This window comes from Carlito syrichta, unplaced genomic scaffold (assembly GCF_000164805.1).
Source record: "Carlito syrichta isolate Samal-C Ts95f unplaced genomic scaffold, Tarsius_syrichta-2.0.1 Scaffold308004, whole genome shotgun sequence".
In the NCBI taxonomy this organism is placed as follows: Eukaryota; Metazoa; Chordata; class Mammalia; order Primates; family Tarsiidae; genus Carlito; species Carlito syrichta.
Genome location: NW_007252100.1, coordinates 847,325 through 866,330, shown reverse-complemented (window position 1 = coordinate 866,330; position 19,006 = coordinate 847,325). Strand labels below are relative to the sequence as shown.

General features: G+C 42.4%; 1 protein-coding gene across 1 annotated transcript in view; it reads right to left on the bottom strand.

The window, feature by feature from the left end:
• Positions 1–19,006, bottom strand: part of USP6NL (USP6 N-terminal like) — a 143,770-nt gene that overhangs the window by 1,373 nt on the left and 123,391 nt on the right. Inside the window, exons 13-14 of the mRNA XM_021715902.1 lie at positions 17,995–18,147; positions 7–202 (exon numbers count right to left, since the gene is read on the bottom strand). Coding sequence (XP_021571577.1) covers positions 7–202; positions 17,995–18,147 — 349 coding nt within the window. The remainder of the gene's footprint in view (positions 1–6; positions 203–17,994; positions 18,148–19,006) is intronic.

The window sequence follows — 19,006 nt, the reverse complement described above, 5'->3', positions numbered from 1 at the left end:
TCCGGCGTGCCAGTCCGGCTCTGAGGGTGGGGCGAGGGCTCCTGCCTCTTGCGCGGCGACGCCCCGCCGTCCCTCCGGCTGCCGCCGCGGGGGCTGGGCCGGCCCACGCTGCTCTGTCCGTTGCTCAGGTGGTTCACGGCCCCGGACTGCAGCTCAGGGGGCAGCTGCCCCAGGGGCTTCCGAGGGTACTCGTCCTCTTTACCTGGAAAGAAAGACACGTTCATAAGGAACAGGTGCATAAGGAACAGGCGTACGCGAGGAAGCGGCCCCCAGCCGACAGGCTGTGATTAGTCATCGCAGGCTCTTCACACATTCACTGAAAAACTCACATTCCTGTGTGTACTTTTTTTATGCCACAGAACTTGTGGGGTCATAGGCATCTTTAGATACTAAAACATGCCCAGACGCAAAATCTGCCAAGCAGTGTGTGCGTGGGAATGGTGTGCAGCCTTATCGATAAGCCCCATATACCTGCGTACCATCGGATTCTTTGATCTTGTTAGGCCATGCTTTTTCAAGACTACAAAGCTGACAGTCTCATTCCTATTCCTAAAGTCACCCTGAAGGTCAGCAGTTCAGTGTCTTAACATTTACTACTTTTTCTTTAACCTTCCTTAACACTGGTTTTGAAGTCACAGTAAAATGTTTTCTGTCGACTCCAAACAGGGCTGCCAAATTTAAAAGTCAACTGATGACCAGCTGTGGTCTTAAAGATGTCTCCAAATATTATTATGATCTTAAATACCTCTTACAGCACAATTTCCCCCAAAAAGGAAAAGTACTCCCTATCTGAAAGCTAGCATTCTGAAAGGATTCTACTTTAAAAACAAAAAAGGAAAAAGGATTAAAAACAGAAAGAACATCATATCGCATACTTTTAGTTTGCAACAAACTGGCCATTTAGTAAACAATATTTTTTTAAAAACTACCTATTACAACATGTATATCTAATAAATATAATCTTGAAAAACAACAGATTTGCTTATAAAAATCTCATGATTTTACCTGTTTTTACAACGTAATAATATCATCATGCAAAAATATGTTTTTGCTGGCTTCAACATCCACCACCACCACCACCGCCACCCGCCCCCCCGCCCATGACACACGCATTTCCGGGGCAAGCACTGCCAGGCACATCATGTGACAAGCAGACAACATCCTGTTTTGTGGAGCTCACATCTTAGTGATGGTAATTTTGTTACGCATTCACGTATAATTTTCTTTAGAATACTTTTGAAAAAATGTTCAGTGATCTTTTGGAGGGAGAGGAGGGGGCAGAAAATAATAAACTACCTCCTTTATATAATTAAGCCACCTGGATAGAATGAGCTAAAAACAACCTTTGTGCTTCTAATTCAGTGGTTTTTTAAAAGTTTTTAAATGCAGACTTTTAGAAAAGTCAAGTTCATATGAAATCTCAGGATAAGAAGAGAATCTACACAGAGGGGCTCCAGCTAGATTGGGGGCAGAGGGGTCTCCCGGTCACAACCCTTTTCCTCTTCCCTCCTCTGGGCAGCCCCTGGGTTCCAGAGACATCTCGGCCTCCAGCGTTTTCTAGAAGGGAGAGCAGAGTCTCAGGGAAGCCAGGTCAGCTTGAGGTGGCAGGAAGTTGATGAAAACCTGGTATTTCCCCCAACTTCCCCTGTGCCATTTTCATAAACTCCTGAGAAAACTTTTGATGGTTCCAACTGAAATTAACTTTACTTTGACAATATTTACTCAAGTGCCTTATTTGATACACATGAAAGCAAGTGTTAGAGTTCAATAAGTACCAGAACCAGTAGGTATTCATTCATTCAACCATTGGGCAAATATACCAAGTAACTGCTGTGGGCCAGGCCCGTCCGGGTTGCTCACCACACACGTCCGGCAGCCCCGCCTTCCTGCAGCTCGTCCCCTAGTTGTGCAGTCACACACAGCTAGCCGCGAGAAAGTCAAAGCAGGAAAAAGCCATGCGGATGTTGGGGCGGGCTGGGCGGAGGGCCAGGAGACTGCGGCGAGGCATCTGGATACTATGCCAGGTGAACTGCAAAATCCTAGGGGCTTTCTGCAGGAGAGGCATGGGATCTGATGTGCATCTCAGGAAGGTCGCTGTGGAGGGTGGTGGGCTTCGACTGTGGTACCCATCACTGCGACGATAATGGTAACAGCTGAGACCCGGCATCCACACAGGTCTCGGCGTCTTTCTCTCATTTCACAGATGGGAAAACGGAGGCAGAAATGGATCTACCCGAAGGCTCATGGCCAGTAAGTGGTGGATTCAGTTTTCTGTCCCTGCTGAACCCCGCACACCCGTGCCAGGCTGTGGTAGAAGGAGTGGGAGTTTTGGCGGGGCACACACCTGCCTGGTCGGTCAGCCGAGGGCCCGAGCAACGCAGGGACGGGGATCCTGGCCCGGGACAAGGCACACCCGACACTGCTCTTGGGCCTTTTTGTAAGAAAGACATTTTATGGTATGGGACAAACTGGCTAACCGGCAACCTCAACTTTAAAATGCTTGTCCCGAGGAAGGCTCTCTTTGCTCCACAAATGCTGTGTGTGAAATGGCCGGAAGCAGTTCGTTCTGCTTCTGACCAGTCTACATGTGCAACGCAAGGAGTGGAGAAAGTTGACCTAAAAGCTGTGAGTCAAGAATGCGCCACGTATCCAGCCCATCAGGTTAAAAATAGCAAGAAAAATACAACCAAAATCTATCTAGTAGCCCCCAAAGCTTTTTTATCAGCTCTAAAAACATTTATCCACTTAGTTCCAATAAACATATGCATTCCTTCTTCCCTGTAGGCGAATCATCCCAGCAAACTCAAATTATCCAGAAGATATAGAGACCCGAATCATAGAAAGGCTGCATCTGTAAGCGTTTGGTCTCCACTGCCTGGCGGTTTTCTAAGAGCAGAACACAGCAATCCCACTGGCGAATGCAACGGCTGGCTGCTATTCCAACAGACAATAAAATACCAGGCAATCATCAAAAGACCTTTTCGGGGTGGCGAGTAGGACCCCGGAAAAACACATAGCCACTAGAAAGAAAAGATACACCGTGGCGCTCGCCGAGTGGCTGCCACGCTGAGCCCCGGGAGCTGCCCCACTTCCCACCCCTGCTGGCTGCTGGCAGCCTGCAGCGAGGCGCCAGATTTTAGCACGTATGAAAAGATTCACAATGCTGTAAAAATTCTCCATGGCAGTATTTTAAAACAGCAACAACGACAAAAAGCTTTGCCACACACAGGTGCACCGCGCATGCACCCTCCCCGAATGTCGATCCAGCGGGGGAAGCTCAGTCCAGAGCGCAGGCGCTCATGCTGGGGTTGCGGTGTCTCCATCTGTATCAGTCCCCCACCGTGAAAACTCAATTCACTTGAGAGCGGGTGTTTAAAAGGGTGGCTACGCTTGGATCTACATCCTAAATCTCAAAACTGGTTTGTTTTACCAAAAACAAATTTTATGGACTGCCTTTTTCTGTTAGCAAATTACGGGCCAAGCACATTTCCAACGTCAACAATGTAATGCAACTAACTACAGTAATTAAAATTCATTTTCTATTATCCCATTAAAAAGACAACTGAGCAAAGCAAGCATGGTAGGCAGACAAAGGCAGTAACAAGCCCGTAGGGGCACCCGAGTTCCGACACTTTGCAGATTTCTGGTCCTGTGGTCACCAAGCGATTGCTGGGAATGGTCAGTTTGGGGCTGGCTTCCACAGACATTCAGTTGTAGCCATCGATGACCACGAAATGAAGTGGTACCCAGAATCTGAGCGACATCCCAGGTCTGAACTAACTGAGTAAGACGGGTGATTGCTTCCCCATCCAGAACACTGAAATGGAAGATATATCAGCTGTGGGCAGCCATGCTGTGCCCAAGCTTTTTCACAGGCAGTGGGTTCCCAAGTGTTGTGAAGCTGTGTCTCTCCAAGGTAAAGTGGAAACAGCACGGCCAACAGGAACAAACGACCTGCACTTGAATCTGCCACTGAGAAGCTGTGTGAACTTGGACAAGTCATGTAACCTGAGTCTCAGATTTCTCATTTATAACTGAAGATGGGGCTATCTATTTTGTGAAATTGTGAACACTGGAGTTAATATATGAGAAAAGCCTTGTGTACTTCTTGGTATATAGCAGACGCTCAGTGACTGAAGGTTATATATATGATTCTATGATATGTACAGTCATGTGTCATGATGCAAATGATGGGTGTACACTCTGAGAAATGATTTCATCCTTCTGTGAACAGCCCAGAATGCACATACACAAATCTCCCTGGTGTAGCCTATATACACCCAGCCTATGTGGTACAGCCTATTGCTCCTAGATTACAAACCTGTACAGCATGTTTCTGTACTAAATACTGTAGGCAACTGCAGTGCAATGAGAAGTATTAGTGTAACTAAACAAAGAAAAGATACAGTAAAAATATGACATTATGGCTGGGCACGGCGGCTCACGCCTGTAATGCTGGTACTTTGGGAGGCGGAGGCAAGAGAACTGCCTGAACCCAGGGGTTGGAGACCCAGGTTGCCTGGGCAACTTGGCAAGACATCATCTCTACAATAAACCAAAAAAATTAGCTGGAAGTGGGGGCGCATGCCTGTAGTTCCAGCTACTTAAGAGGTTAAGACAGAAGGATCACCTGGGCTCAGTGGGCTGAGACTGTGGCACCGGTGACTGTGCCACTGGACTCCAGCCTGGGTGACAGAGTGAGATTCTGACTCCAGGGGAAAAAAAGGCATCGTAATCTTCCGGGACTACCAGCGCATACATGGCCTGTCACTGACAGAAATGTTGTTATGTAGCACGTGACTATAGTTGTTGTTAGACAAAGTCAGAATGCTTTTAACACGGATCCCTACGTAAGGTTATCTTCTTTTGATTCATCCTTTCCGTCTGAGCTCGCCCCGAAATTTAGCATTAATTATACCTCCCCATGTCATGTCATTCACAAATCTAAGCACTATGCTGTCGATGCTTCAAGTGAGTGATGACAAATACTAACTGGGTGGAACCAAGGACGGAGTACCCGCCCTTCTTTACCAGATTAAAAACTCCTAAAAATCAATAAGGAAATGAAGGGCACCCTATATAGAAAATTAAAGGATGTGAACAGGAGAAGAAAGAGAGAAGGCAAATATATCACAAGTTATCAGAGAAATGCAAATTGAAGTCCTTCTGACTGGTATATTTCATCGTTGTGGGTTTGGAGAAACAGATTCTTCACTTTGACAATGTATATTGAAGGTTTTGATCTAGCAACTCTATCTTTGCAAATTTACCCTAAGATAATAGTGAAGACACATGTAAAATGTTTGCTATAAGGATGGTCAAAATGCAATGTTTAGAAAAATTATATCCTCAATGTAGAGGATTTGTGAAATTCAGTAACAACTGTAAAACAAAACTATGGTGAAATAGGTTACAAATATAAGATAAGCTTGTAGCAACCTATTACCACGCTAATACATTGTTAAACACTGATCAGCACAAAAACAAGTTATGGGCATTATGTACAGTATAAGCCCGTTTATTATGAATGATAATACAGGCACAAGCCTATATATGTATATGCAAAAATAACTATGAGAAACAAGTCCTTGCAGTGGTTAACACATGCCGAAAAAGTGAATATTTTTCTTAGCTATTACAGGATCTTCCTACCGCAAACACGTATTAAATACAAAGAAAGAATTATAGAGCTTAAAAGCACAGAATACTCTTTTATAGGTAGGTTGATATCAATCTACAGTTTTGAAGTGTGACTTACAAGTAACATTTTCGCTTATTCCAAAAGTTTTACAGGCCTTGGTCAAACACTACTTTTACTTAAATACAGTAGGTTGATGGCATTCTTCTGATCCACTCAATGAGCAATCTTAGCAAAAACCCCCAAAAAAAGGTATGGCATTGTTAATAGAGCTTGATGATCACATTCTTTGCTTTCTTAATGCTCAAAGATCCATTTTTAATTAATTCACTTACTGATTCCTACCTCACACAGACATTATATTAAGCAACTTTTATCTCTTTTAAAAAGTAGAACCCAGCCGGGCTCGGTGGCTCAGCCTGTAATCCCGCGCCTTTGGGAGGCGGAGGTGAGTGGATTGCCCGAGCCCGTGGGTTCGAGACCCGCCTGGGTGGCGAGACCTCATCTCCACAATAAATCAAAAAATCAGCCAGGCGTGGTAGCGCGCGCCTGTAGTTCCGGCTCCTTGGAAGGCTGAGGCGGAAGGCTCGCTGGAGCCCAGCAGGTCGGGGCTGCGGTGGCCGGGGGGCCACTGCACTCCAGTCTGGGCGACAGAGGGAGACCCCAAAAAAAAAAAAAAAAAAAAAAGTAGAACCACATTTTTCTTACCCGTATCTTTCAAACACAAGTTTAGTGCCACACATTTTCCAAGACGATCGACAACCACTGTGGCCTCACCTACAGGCTCGCCCCGTCGAACGGGTCATTCCAAGACATATTCGCTGTGTCTGGTTTCTTAGTCACACCTTCACTTCTTCACTGCATGTGGCTTCGAGTTCCTCTTATCAATCTGTACTCACATTTTCCCATTTTAAAGCCTCTTTTTTTGCCGACAACATGGAAGCAACATGGAAGCAAAACATGACTGGAATAGACCTACATCCCTCCGCCAGATCTAGGGGGTCCTAACCTTCCCCTGGTTCTCCCCAGGACAGAGAGTCACTGGCCGCTTTGCTTACACTGTCAGAGTAGGGAAGAGACATCAAGGACGGCCACGAGGGTTTACAAAAGAATCAGTGCAATGGAAGAGATGAAGAAACAATACTCTAGTGTGGGGGTGAAGGGAAGAAAGAGGACTAAGAAGACAGGTGAACATCTTGGCGGAAAATGTTGCCACAGCATGGACCATCCCTACGTTGTGATAGCCATAAATTTCCATTCTGAAATTCTTTACATACATAAAAGGTACAAATCAGTAAAGACTTCACTGGACACATAGTACAACGGGGGACTGTGGATAATAAACACGAGTTTCTTAGGAGACAGAGGGAACAACTGAGAAGGGAGAGGCTGAGACGGTCAAATTTCAGGCACGAAGCAGACACAAAGGTGTGCATCATACGGACATGGGAGGTTTAACTTTTCAACACAAAGGGTAAGCGTTAACCTCATCCTGAACACTACTTTACACTCCAGTAAATAGACATTTCTCTAAGGAAGTGCACTTAATATTCCACTCATCTATATACATCACATTAGAATTAAAGGAAACATTTTAACATTTTATTTATTGAAGGATAAGACATCAAAATGCACACCGGGGGAAAAAATTTATGACTGTTCTAAAATGTCCCACAAGTAACATGTTAAAGTTCGTTCCCAGTAGTCCCTAGCACATTTGCCCTTAGTAGACTATAACCTACTTACTGATTTTGTATTCCTTCCTGTAGTATCTAAAATAGTAACAGAATTACAAGGAAGGTGTTGGCAAAATGTCCACTCATTTATAAATAATTCATATGAAATAATGACACAGTGGCCATACAAAGAGATCAGAAACCTGATGGCTATAAATATCCAAGAGCTGAGAAACAACATGTAGCAGGGCTTGAGGAAAAAATCCAGTGTAGACAAAATGACATCGTATCCAGTTAATTCCGAAATGACAAGCTCTCTTTAGGAACTGCTCTGTAGGGGAATACGGCAAATACCACAAATGTAAAAGACCCCTAGAGGACTGGGCCCCTTTGCCCCCACAGAGACTTTCGATGCAGAGGGAAGAAGGTGGTAGCAGGGGAACAAGATAAAGTGGCAGCAGGCAGAGATGCGAGACGGAGCCTCTGAGCAAACAGGTGCTGCGAAGACCAACTCCTCCAAACAGCACAAACAGTTGGCAAGTTAGGCCAGGAGGTCCTGCCTCAAGGGGCGAGGGGCTCCCAGGTGCCAGGGCTGGACCACAGCCTGGGGTCTGCTTGACTTCAAAGTGCCAGTGCAGTCCTGCCTCCCACGCCAGGAGCAGGCTAAGCACTAACATGGAACCAGCATGGCACCGTCGTCTCCCTCCACAGGTATTTGCTGGCTGATAACACTTTGCATCAGGGCTGTAAGTAACCAAGTTACTCCTGTAACTGGCCCAACACCTCGGAATGGTGTAAAATCCTCAGAAGTCCCACAGTGCACATGTATTGCTCACATTTCCGAGAAGGTCCCAGGGGGTTCTCAGGGTGCCACTGTGGAGGACAACGAGAAGGGGTGGGAGAAGGGAAGGAAGGAGGAAAGAAGGGAAGGAGGTGAGGACAGAGGAAGGGAGCGAGGGAGTTGAGGTCACGCAAGCGAGGGATGGAGAGGACCAGGAGAGCAGGGGCCAAGAGGTGGCCGGGGAGCCTCTGAGCAGCAACTCACATGGCATGGGGACAGGCTCCAGCTTCCCGGCTGGACGGGGCACAGGCCGCTCTCATCCGGTACCAAGCAAGGGCTCTGTGCTGGGCCTGACCCTGCCATTACGAACTCAAGAGGGAAACCCCACTTGACTTCCTTTTAAAGGGGTTTCCTTTTTAAAGATTAATTAATTATTCAGCTTTCACTGAACTGAAAATACATATGTAGACTCTAAGAAAGATAAATGCCATCACCAGTCATATTTTCACGTGCCAATTAACACTCTACTTTTCCCCAGAAAAGTAGATCCAAATAAAGCATTTTGGCACAATCTCTTTTTAGAGCTCCCAGCCTACCTTACCTACCACGCACACGTGTACACACACGCTGCTGTACTTGGTCTTTGTTTAAGTATCTCCTTTCACCCCTAAGCAACTAACTGTAACGGAAAGATTCAAGCATCACGTCAAAACAGACAGCTCTGTGTAGGCAGTAAGTATTCGTCTGTCCTATCCTGGCTTTCACCCGGGCCACTGCCTCTCACCCCACTGCAGCTTTCTGCCTAAAATTCACTTCCCCTTCTTCCTCTGAAAACATGGGAGCTGAAATGAGGTCTTACCACCCTTACTCCTTAAAGGGTAAGAAAGCACCACAATTCCAACCAGAGAGAACAAATACCACATTACTGATATTCTTCACCAGTGTCAGTCATCAAGTGGTGGGTTTTTGTTTTTGTTTTGAGTCAGGATCTTACTCTAATGCTCACTGCAGCCTTCAACTCCTGGGCTCATGCATCCTCCCGGCTCGTTTTTCAACTTTTTGTAGAGTCAAGATCTCACTATGTTGCCCGGGCTGGTCTCACACTCCTGGACTCAAGCAATCTTTCCAACTTGGCCTCCCAAAATGTTGGGATCACAGGCATGAGCCACCGCACCCTGCCTGTGGTGAGTATTTTTATGGCAGTGCTAACAATTAGAGTATCTGCTCCAAAAAAAGAAATAAACTTGGTACATTTGAGAACAGAGGCAAAATGTTCATCTGTTTTTTTCTTAGGTAGCATTTTTTTCTTTAAAGAAAAAAAAAGCCCACAAAAGAATACCCTAACCATCCCACTAAAAAGGCCAGGGGAAGAGCCCTCAGGCTGGCCCATCCTTGGTCTTACTCAGGTCTCTGTCCCCACCCAGTGGTCGCATGCTCAACTGCAGGATTTGCCCAGGAATGCCTCAGAGGCATTCCTGCAGCTTTCTGCTTTCTGCAGTGAGAAGAGACCCATAATTCGAGCAGAGTGCTCTAAGTGCTCTCCCTGTGAGCAGCATTCCACTTTTAAGCTTCAATGACAGAATATATGTATTCTGCCCTAACAGTTTTCCGTAAGAAATGGTGGGGGGTTGCTGCCAGGAAAATTATCCTGTTATCCTGGGAAAGAGTTATCTTATCCCCTTCCAGAACAAATATTAAATAAGCCCAGCTGAGTTTCTAAATATTCTCACAAAATTACTGATTTCAAATATATGCATCTGAAAAATGACTTTATTTCTGTTTAATGTAACATTAGCCAGAATACACAATTCAAACACTATTATAGCCTTCAATGAGGTGAACAAAGTTTGTTTTCTAAATTACAGTTGTGGTAATTTAAAGAAGTTTAAAAACTTATTGTAGTTAGGCGCATGGATTTGACTTTCTTTTTCATCAGATTAAACTTGAAAGAAAAGGGAAGCAGAAAGGATACAATTATTTAACAACACCTCTCACTACAAATCTATTCAATACTACACACATTCATTGATCTTTGTGAAATCATTTACTTTTAAAAACTTGCACTTTGTGTTTCCTAGAGTTTTAATTTTTACACACACATAAAAATTGCTGAGTATCTGTAACATCAGCTCATATGAAAAACCAATCAACTCCTCAAAAAGGTGTCTTTAAACTAACATAAAATAAAACTGGTGGGTGGGTGTGTGTGTGTGTGTGTGTGTGTGTGTGTGTGTGTGTGTGTGTGTGTGTGTGTGTGTAGAGTCAGGACACAGAACAATTTCATCACCCTCCCCCCAAAAATCCCTGCATCATTCTAACCTTTCATAGACAGTAGGTCTTTATGATCTACAAAGTATATTAGCACTTCATTTATTCAATAAAGGTGCCTAATACAGCCACAGCTAAGCACTGTAGTAGGTGCTGGCAAGGCAGTGACATGGCCACTGGCCCGGGGAACTTTCTCTAATGGAGACACATAAACTGAGCCCTCGGGCACGGGAGGGTAGGACGGAAGCATAAATAGTGGGCATACCACACAGGTGATGACATTCTGTGGGCTTAGGGAGGCAGGTGACACTGAAGCCAAGTCTTGAGAACTAAGCAGAATGGAGAAGGCCAGAGGTGTCCAGAGAACTGATAAGGGCATTCCTGGAGGAGAAGCCTGTTTCAAAGACAAACTGATATGAGAGTGCCCCTCTTTCACATCAGAATTTGCAGAATCGTGACCTGTTTGTCACAGCAGCTAGTTTGGTATAACATATTGCTCTGGCTTTGGAGTCAGGTCTGCGGTCCATTGAGAGTCCTCTCATTTACTAGCTGTACTTAACTTTGAAGCTGTGCTTAACCTTGAAATCCAAGTTTCTTCATCTGGGCTTATGCCTGTAATTCCAGCGCTTTGGGAAGCCAAGGCAGGAGGACTACTTGAGTTTAACAGCTTGAGACCAGCCTGGGCAACATAGTGAGATTCCATCTCTACCAAAAATTTTTATAAATGAGTCTCAACCACTCAGGAGGTTGAGGTGGGAGGATAGATCAAGTCTGGCAGTTTGAGGCTGCAGTGAGCTATGATCACGCCACTGCACTCTAGCCTGGGTGACAGAGTGAGACTTTGGCTCTTAAAAAAAAACACTGATAGCAGAATGATCATGAAAATTATCCATTCAAAAATAAATCCCAGTTAATGTGTGAATTATGGCCCTACCAAATAAGAACCAAATGAAAAGAACAAAAGATTCCATCAGGTTTAAAGACCTCTAAAAGTAAAAGGTAGAGTTAAAAGGCCAAAGAAACACCAACTCCAACCCTCTTGAAGCCCAAGTTCCTTCATCTGGGTTCAAGCCTGTAATCCCAGTGCTTGCTTTTAAATGGAAAAACTGGTATGTTTAAAGGAACTTGGATATATTAAATTTACAAATCCAGTTAAAAATGTTTGTAGGAATTGATGCTTGTAAATGGAACCAAAAATTAAAGTTCCCTTAGAAGAGAATGTTAAAATTTCACATATTTAAAAATATACTCCTAATTTTTGTAAACCAAATTAAATGTAAAGAAGTTCTTAATTTGTAACTTTAATAAATACAATGCTAATTTTAAAAACCTAAAAAATCCCATGTATAGAAAACTGTCCTTGAGTTGATTAAAACAAAACAAAACAAAACACCAAAAGACTTTCATCAACAAACACCTATTCCAAATGTCTGCTGGGGAAAAAAATTGGCTTAGTATGTAAATGTAAAGCACTTAACAAAAAGCCTATCACATACGCCCCAGAGTTTACTGTTACTATTACTACTATTACGGTTCTCAGAAGTGGCTGGAGAGGGACCGGATAAAGTAGGAAACAAGCAGACAGGGAGAGAGCCTGCATGTCAAACCAGAGTGCCCAGAAGGTTTGGCCGTTTCACAAGACTCTCAATTACTCTAAGAAAAATCTTTCGATTCTTCTGCATAGGTCATAAGGTACCCGTTTGGTCAAATTGGCAGCAACAGTGGATCAACACAGGCTTTCTAACCAGAATGACCTCCATCAGTTGACAAAAGCTCTGCCAAACAGTTGCATTTGAACAAAAAAAAGCAGAGGGGAAAATTGAGAAAAAAATTAAGCATTTATTCTGCCTTTTTGGTAGGAACTACATTTTAAGGTAACCAGAGTTCCATCTAAAGCAACTGTCGATGAAAGAGGAAGAGTTCTTTGTTACAGAGGAAAGTCTGCCAAAAAATGTAAGCCACTGAATTTGAAAAATCACTATTTCGCAACCTCTAAAGAAATATTTGATTTAGGCAAGGGCTATCAATAGAAGCTAAAACCCTTGGGGGAAGGGTTAAAAGGAAACTGGATGTCTGTACAGTGTCAAGACATTATACACAGATTACTTGCTAGTTGAGAGATTTTTTTAAAATTATAACTTTTTTTTTTTTAAAGAAAAGAGATGTGATTATCATCACCACACTCAGCCTTACTAATACCAATCAAACTAGAGTCAATATGCCCCTCCTCTTTAATCTGAATCTAACTCAACTGCTCCATCTAACTTCTAGCTTGCAGTAACCACAGAGGACACCAGGAAAGAAAAACCAGACAACAGAGTGTGGAACCTTCCCCAGGACCACAGGACTGCCCTCTTCAGCAGGATAGTGTCATTTAGGAAAAAGAAAAGAAAGTTGAAGGGTAGGTGGGGAATGGGGAGAGGGAAGGAGCACTGCTCCCTGCTAAAGACCTAAAGAGCCTGCCAGACAGACACAAAGCGTGGCCCTCAATGGCAAGCTGGTGAGAAACAGCAAACAAGGCAGGCTGGGGAACACCAGGAAATACTTCAGAGCATGCGACTGGCATGAGATTATGCTGTTATTTTTGTTAGTGGGACAATGGCATGGTGATTGGCCAGGAAAAGGTCCTTGTTTCTTGGACACAAACAAGTATTTAGAGTGAAGTATACTGATGTCTGTATTTTCGCTTACATATTGTGCAATAACCCGAGTGATGAGTACATTTCCCTATTTTTGTTTTATATGCTTGAAAAATTCCACAATAAAAAAAAGTTTTCAAAAATGTTCCGACAAGCAGTTACAAAACATACATAGATAAAATAAATACAGAAAAATGTTAACAATAGTTAAATCTATGAGGTGGGCATGTAGGTATTCATTTGTAATTTCTGTATCATATTTTTCTATTTTTTTTACAGTTTGCATAAGCAAAGTTCAAAGAAAAGATGCCCCCCCCCCACACACACACACATGCACGCGCAATTCACAAAACTCTCCCTTCAACAAATTCAGTCAACGAAAACCAAAAACTTAAATGGTAGGCAGTGTGGGTAACAATGACAAAATATACAATCTGTTTCAAAAAACACAGATACGGGACAGTGATGGAAAATTCATGCCTTTAAACACTTATGCTACAAACATTCCCCCTAATATGAAATAAAGTAGTCCTTTGCACTCAGATGTCCCCTCTGAGAGGACATCAGAAATCTAGCAGACCATTGGGATGTTCCCTCTCAGGGGAAGAGATTGCTGGTGATTATACAGAACAAACTTATGTAAGCACACATTTTTCAAAACTGTATGTTTCCTTGAAGTTTTCCATTTAAATTGCACAAAAAAGCAAATAAAGAGATGGAATATATACTGAGATACACATAAAAAAATATCAACTGGCATTACATAGAAAGAGAATGCGTGAAGTGCACAGACTGGACAATGAATTATGTATTATTAACGTGGGAGGAAGAAAACGAGACTGCATTGTCTGCTTGAATAGAAAAATACCAGGTGGAAGGCATCCAACAAATTACTATTGCACAACATGTATTAATGAACCCATAATGCATGTTGGTGACAGTTTCATGTTACCAAACATTAGAAAAATATAAGATAAAAAATTTTGATTTTTTTGCCACAAATAAGTTCGTCAATGTCCAAAATTCCACGATAAGCCACATATCAATATAATAAAATAATTGGTTCCAGCGCTCTGCTATTTAATAGGAAGTGATTCGTTTTTCACTATTTCATTAAAAAGGGTAGTTGAATTGCTAGTAGGTGATCAGCGAGATGTCTCCGAGTGCAAGGGTTAAGAATTTGACTTTACGGAAGAAAAATAAACTAAGAAAATCAGAATTAACAAATTCAAGAGGTGATTCTTGATACAAGTCATTCATGAAGACTAAATTCTGAATAATTTAATCAAAGAGAGGAAGACCGTACAAATAAAATTAGAAATGAAAATTTAAGATAGTTATAAAGATAAAAGAACCATAAGCGATAACTTTCAAACCTTACATAAATACATTAAGAAACTAGAAATAAACAACTTTCTAGGAAAATATAAATGACCAAATGACCCACATTAACCTCAGAAGGCAAAAAACAAAACAACAAACAAACAGATAAGAATAAAGTTATCAAAGAGCAACTCCCTCAAAATAATTACATCAGACTGAAACAATATATTTTTGAACCACTGAGGAATAATTTTAATACTACATAAAAGTTCCAGCTGGGCTCGGTGGCTCAGCCTGTAATCCCGCACCTTTGGGAGGCTGAAGTGAGTGGACGGCCTGAGCCCGTGGGTTCGAGACCCGCCTGGGCAGCGAGACCTCATCTCTACAATAAATCAAAAAATCAGCCGGGCGTGGTAGTGTATGCCTGTAATTCCGGCAACTTGGAAGGCTGAGGCGGAAGGATCGCCGGAGCCCAGCAGGTCGAGGCTGCAGTGGCTGGGAGCGGCCACTGCACTCCAGTCTGGGCGACAGAGTGAGACTCCAACTCAAAAAAAAAAAAAAAAGTTCCAGAATAATAAGAAGGAAAGCTTCCAAATTATGAAGCCATATAACCTGACAATACACTGATGTTGTGGTTAACTGCAATAAAATCTCACTTAGGGATAACAATTTAAAATGTTAAGTAAAATATTAGCAAGTATAAATCAGCAGTACTATAAAGGAATAATTTATCACAACCAAGTGAAGATGGTTCAGCACTGGGAAACATATTAACAACATTCATCATGTTAAAAGGTTTTTAAAAGAAAAAAAATAATTATCTCATTTGTGTTGAAAAGGCTTTCAAATAAATTGAACATGCACTTTGATTTTTCAAAAGAAATTTAGCAAAACAATAATGGCTGGGCACTTTCTTGAGATGAAAAAGAGATTAAGAGGCATGAATATTGAAAAGAAAGAGGAAAATACTATTTTTGCTGAAGATATGACTGTATATCAAAAATCTTGGAAAACCTGAGAATGGCTCAAATATGCTGGCTACAAAAATAATATCAAAAAGATACCAACAGTTTTGCCTAACTAGCTACAAAAAATGGAAGATTCAACTTACAATAGCAATAAAAAAATAACACTATGGGGCTCGGGCGCCCCAGCCTTCCCTCTGCCCGAGTCTCGCCTGGGGCCTGTGTAGCCACCTCAGAGACAAGGGTGGTGGTGAGACCGCAGGTCTGTAGCACCCTGGGTTGCCTAGTGACCCTCTGCTGATGGCTAGCTTTTCTATCATTTGTGAGTGGGGGTGGAGTACGTAGGTGAGAAATGTGTAACAGACGTTTTTCACATCTCCTGGGGGATGGACATTCAAGGAAACTTAAGCAACTAAAAAGTCAAAAGGTTGACTCAGAAAAACCCAATTTTAAAACTATCGATTCTCCCTTAAAAATCTTTAAATTCAGTGCAGTCTCAATACTAGCAAAATATGACATTTCAATACTAGTAGGTTATTTTTTGTAACTTGTCAAAATAACACAAAGTATGAGGGATATTTGCCCTGATAGATATTAAAACTGTCTGTAACTGGAAAAGTAGAGGTCAATGGAATAGAACACAATGTCAATTTTTAATTTAATTTAATTATAATAATTTAATAAATGCCATTAATCCACATGGATAGCTATTTGGAAAATAAGCAAAGTTAAGTTCTTATCTCATAACAAAAAGTAATTCTAGATGAGCTCAAGATTTACTCATGTTTCACTCTATCTCAATAATGCTGTTAAAAAAAGATCGAATCGGCTGGGCTTGGTGGCTCAGCCTGTAATCCTGTGCCTTTCAGAGTCTGAGGTGAGTGGATTGCCTGAGCCCACGGGTTCGAGAACCACCTGGGCAGGTGAGACTTCATCTCTACAATAAATCAAAAAATTAGCCGGGCGTGGTAGTGCGCGCCTGTAATTCCGGCTACTCAGAAGGCTGAGGCAGAAGGATCGCCAGAGCCCAGCTGGTCGAGGCTGCGGTGGCTGGGAGTGGCCACTGCACTCCAGTCTGGGCGACAGAGTAAGACTCCGACTCAAAAAAAAAAAAAAAAGATCGAAGCATAAAGATATAAATATTATAAGAGAAATATAGGTAATTTTTAAAAACTTCAGTGTGTGGAATATTCTTTACATGAGACCCAAAAGCAAGAAGCCATAGGGAACACTGGATGAAAAGTGTCCATGGCACATAAACTGGACAGTCTCCTTAACTTACAAGATGTTGTATGAACAGACGCCCTGAATAAAGGATAGTGATAGACAGGGAGGTTCACAGAAAGATAAATAAAAATGCACGATAAACATATAAGAAAGAAATGCAAATCAAAACAACAATGGAATACTCCATCCGATCAGCAGAAAATTTAAAAATTTAACCCCAGCATGTTTCCATGTGGGTCTAGGAGAACAGGCCCCGTTACACTTGGCTGGTGGGATGACGAGGTGATGTGGTGTGTGAGGAGTCACAAATAACTGACACACTCATGCGTGTTTCTAAGAGGTCAGACATGACATTAAAATTTCTCAGATGGCCAGGCTCGGCGGCTCAGCCTGTAATCCCGCGCCTTTGGGAGGCTGAGGTTGAGTGGATTGCCTGAGCCCGCGGGTTTGAGACCCACCTGGGCAACTCAAGACCTCATCTCTACAATAAATTAAAAATTAGCCGGGTGTGGTAGCGCATGCCTGTAATTCCGGCTACTCGGAAGGCAGAGGCGGAAGGATCGCCGGAGCCCAGCAGCTTGAGGCTGCGGTGGCCAGGAGCGGCCACTGCACTCCAGTCTGGGCGAGAGTGAGACTCCAACTCAAAACAAAAAAAAATTTCTCAGATGGTGTTCCCTGAGTTATCTTAATGCTCCATATATAGTTCACAGCAATTTAAAGAGGATAATAACAGGCAGGACAACGGGCAAAAAGTCCCAGAAGTCAGGGCTGCAGTAGCAGAAATACAGATGGCAGATGACTGTGCTAGAAAGTGCAGTGCCACCTTGTCATAGTCTGCCCTGACGCCCTGTGATCAGAGCAAACTTTGGCCAGGGTTTCTGGTGTTACTTACCCATTCCTCTCCCTTCAGCCCTGCCCCATTCTCCACCCCAACTTCATCGTTTCCTAATACAAGGATCCTTCTTCACCTGTAAAATGAGGACGAGCACTTTTTTGATCCTAACTTTTAGCGCTGAAATGAGGGAGCACTGTAGCATGTGGCAGTATAAACTAAGCATCCAATAAATAGTAGCTGCTAATCAGATGCTAAATCCCTATCATCCCGCACAGGTTTTGAATTTTAATCTTCTGTTGAAAGAGTTCTACAACTTATTTTTTCTCTATATGTGTCTTTTACTAAAACTTGCCGTAAACTTTTTAAAAGAAGGTATGCTATTTAAAAATAAATGTTAAGGTAACAAGAGTATAGTCATGGCTGTTCCAAATACACTCTGTGGTACTGGAAAGAATTAGCAGGAAATGAAGATTTTCCTATTGAACAGGAGAGGGCTGACCTCACTTAGCAAAGTCAATGACTTCTCAAGGCCCCTGCCCACACTCCAGTTTTGCTGTGAGGGTTTGCTTTCTATGTCTCCTGATGATCATGTCTTCTGATCTTAATTATGATGTCAACATAAAGTGTTGGGGTATTTCTTACCAGGTTCTGGAAGGTCTAATTTTGCCCGCTTTAGTTCCGCCATAGAGATCTGAAGTTGTTCTATTACAAAATCATCTTCAAAGAAAAAATCCTTTGCTAGGGTCTCCTGAAGAAATTCTACAAGTTCTTCCATAGACAATTTCATTAGATGCTCTAAGAAAGGATGAGAGAAATAAAAATGCCAAGTCAACAGCTCCTTTCAGCTGAAAATATAATATATTCTATTCAGGTATAGGACTTTTTATAAAAGGGCATTAAAAAGGGCATATATGGTATCCAACTTACATGTGGCATCAGGAATAGCATTACAACTTAGTAAGACAAAAATATTTTCTGATATTAGAACAGTCACCAAGAAAAGCAGGTAAGCTTGTTTGGGAGAGGAGTGGGAGAATACTGCCAACTAACGTCTCACTGGTTTAAGAATAACCGTATCCAGGTGTTAACAGTAACCCAGAGCAAGGGCTTCTTCTTAGAGAAACACACAGGAAGCCCAGTCAGGGGACAGGAGGCCTTTCTGTTTCATTGACTGCAGCTGCAATGGCCATGGGCAAATCCACTTCTAAGTTCATATTTATGACTTTTCTGAATTTCCTCCAAATCTGGATTATTCATCTTTTGAGTTTTATTTCTACTTATGAAATTCATTTATTGAAAAACAATTTCAAACTAACTACAGACACAAAGCAGAAAGTAAAGACCCAGTAAGATCCCACTGCAATCCCTTACAAACAGATGTGTGTACGTACTGAGATGGGCTTATGTGTATCCATTTATAAAAGTAAAATCTACTTCTCAAGTCATTCACATTCTTGCTTTTTTCCTTTTCAATAATGTATCACAGATATCTCTCACTTCAACTGATACTATTTTACACCATCATTATTAATAGCTGAATAAGAGAACACTGTACTGTAATTGATTCAATCTGTATGGGTATTACGTTGTTCCTGACGTTTTACTAGTTAAAACTACAGTGTAACCTCCATTCACAATGTATTTGTAAGGCAAT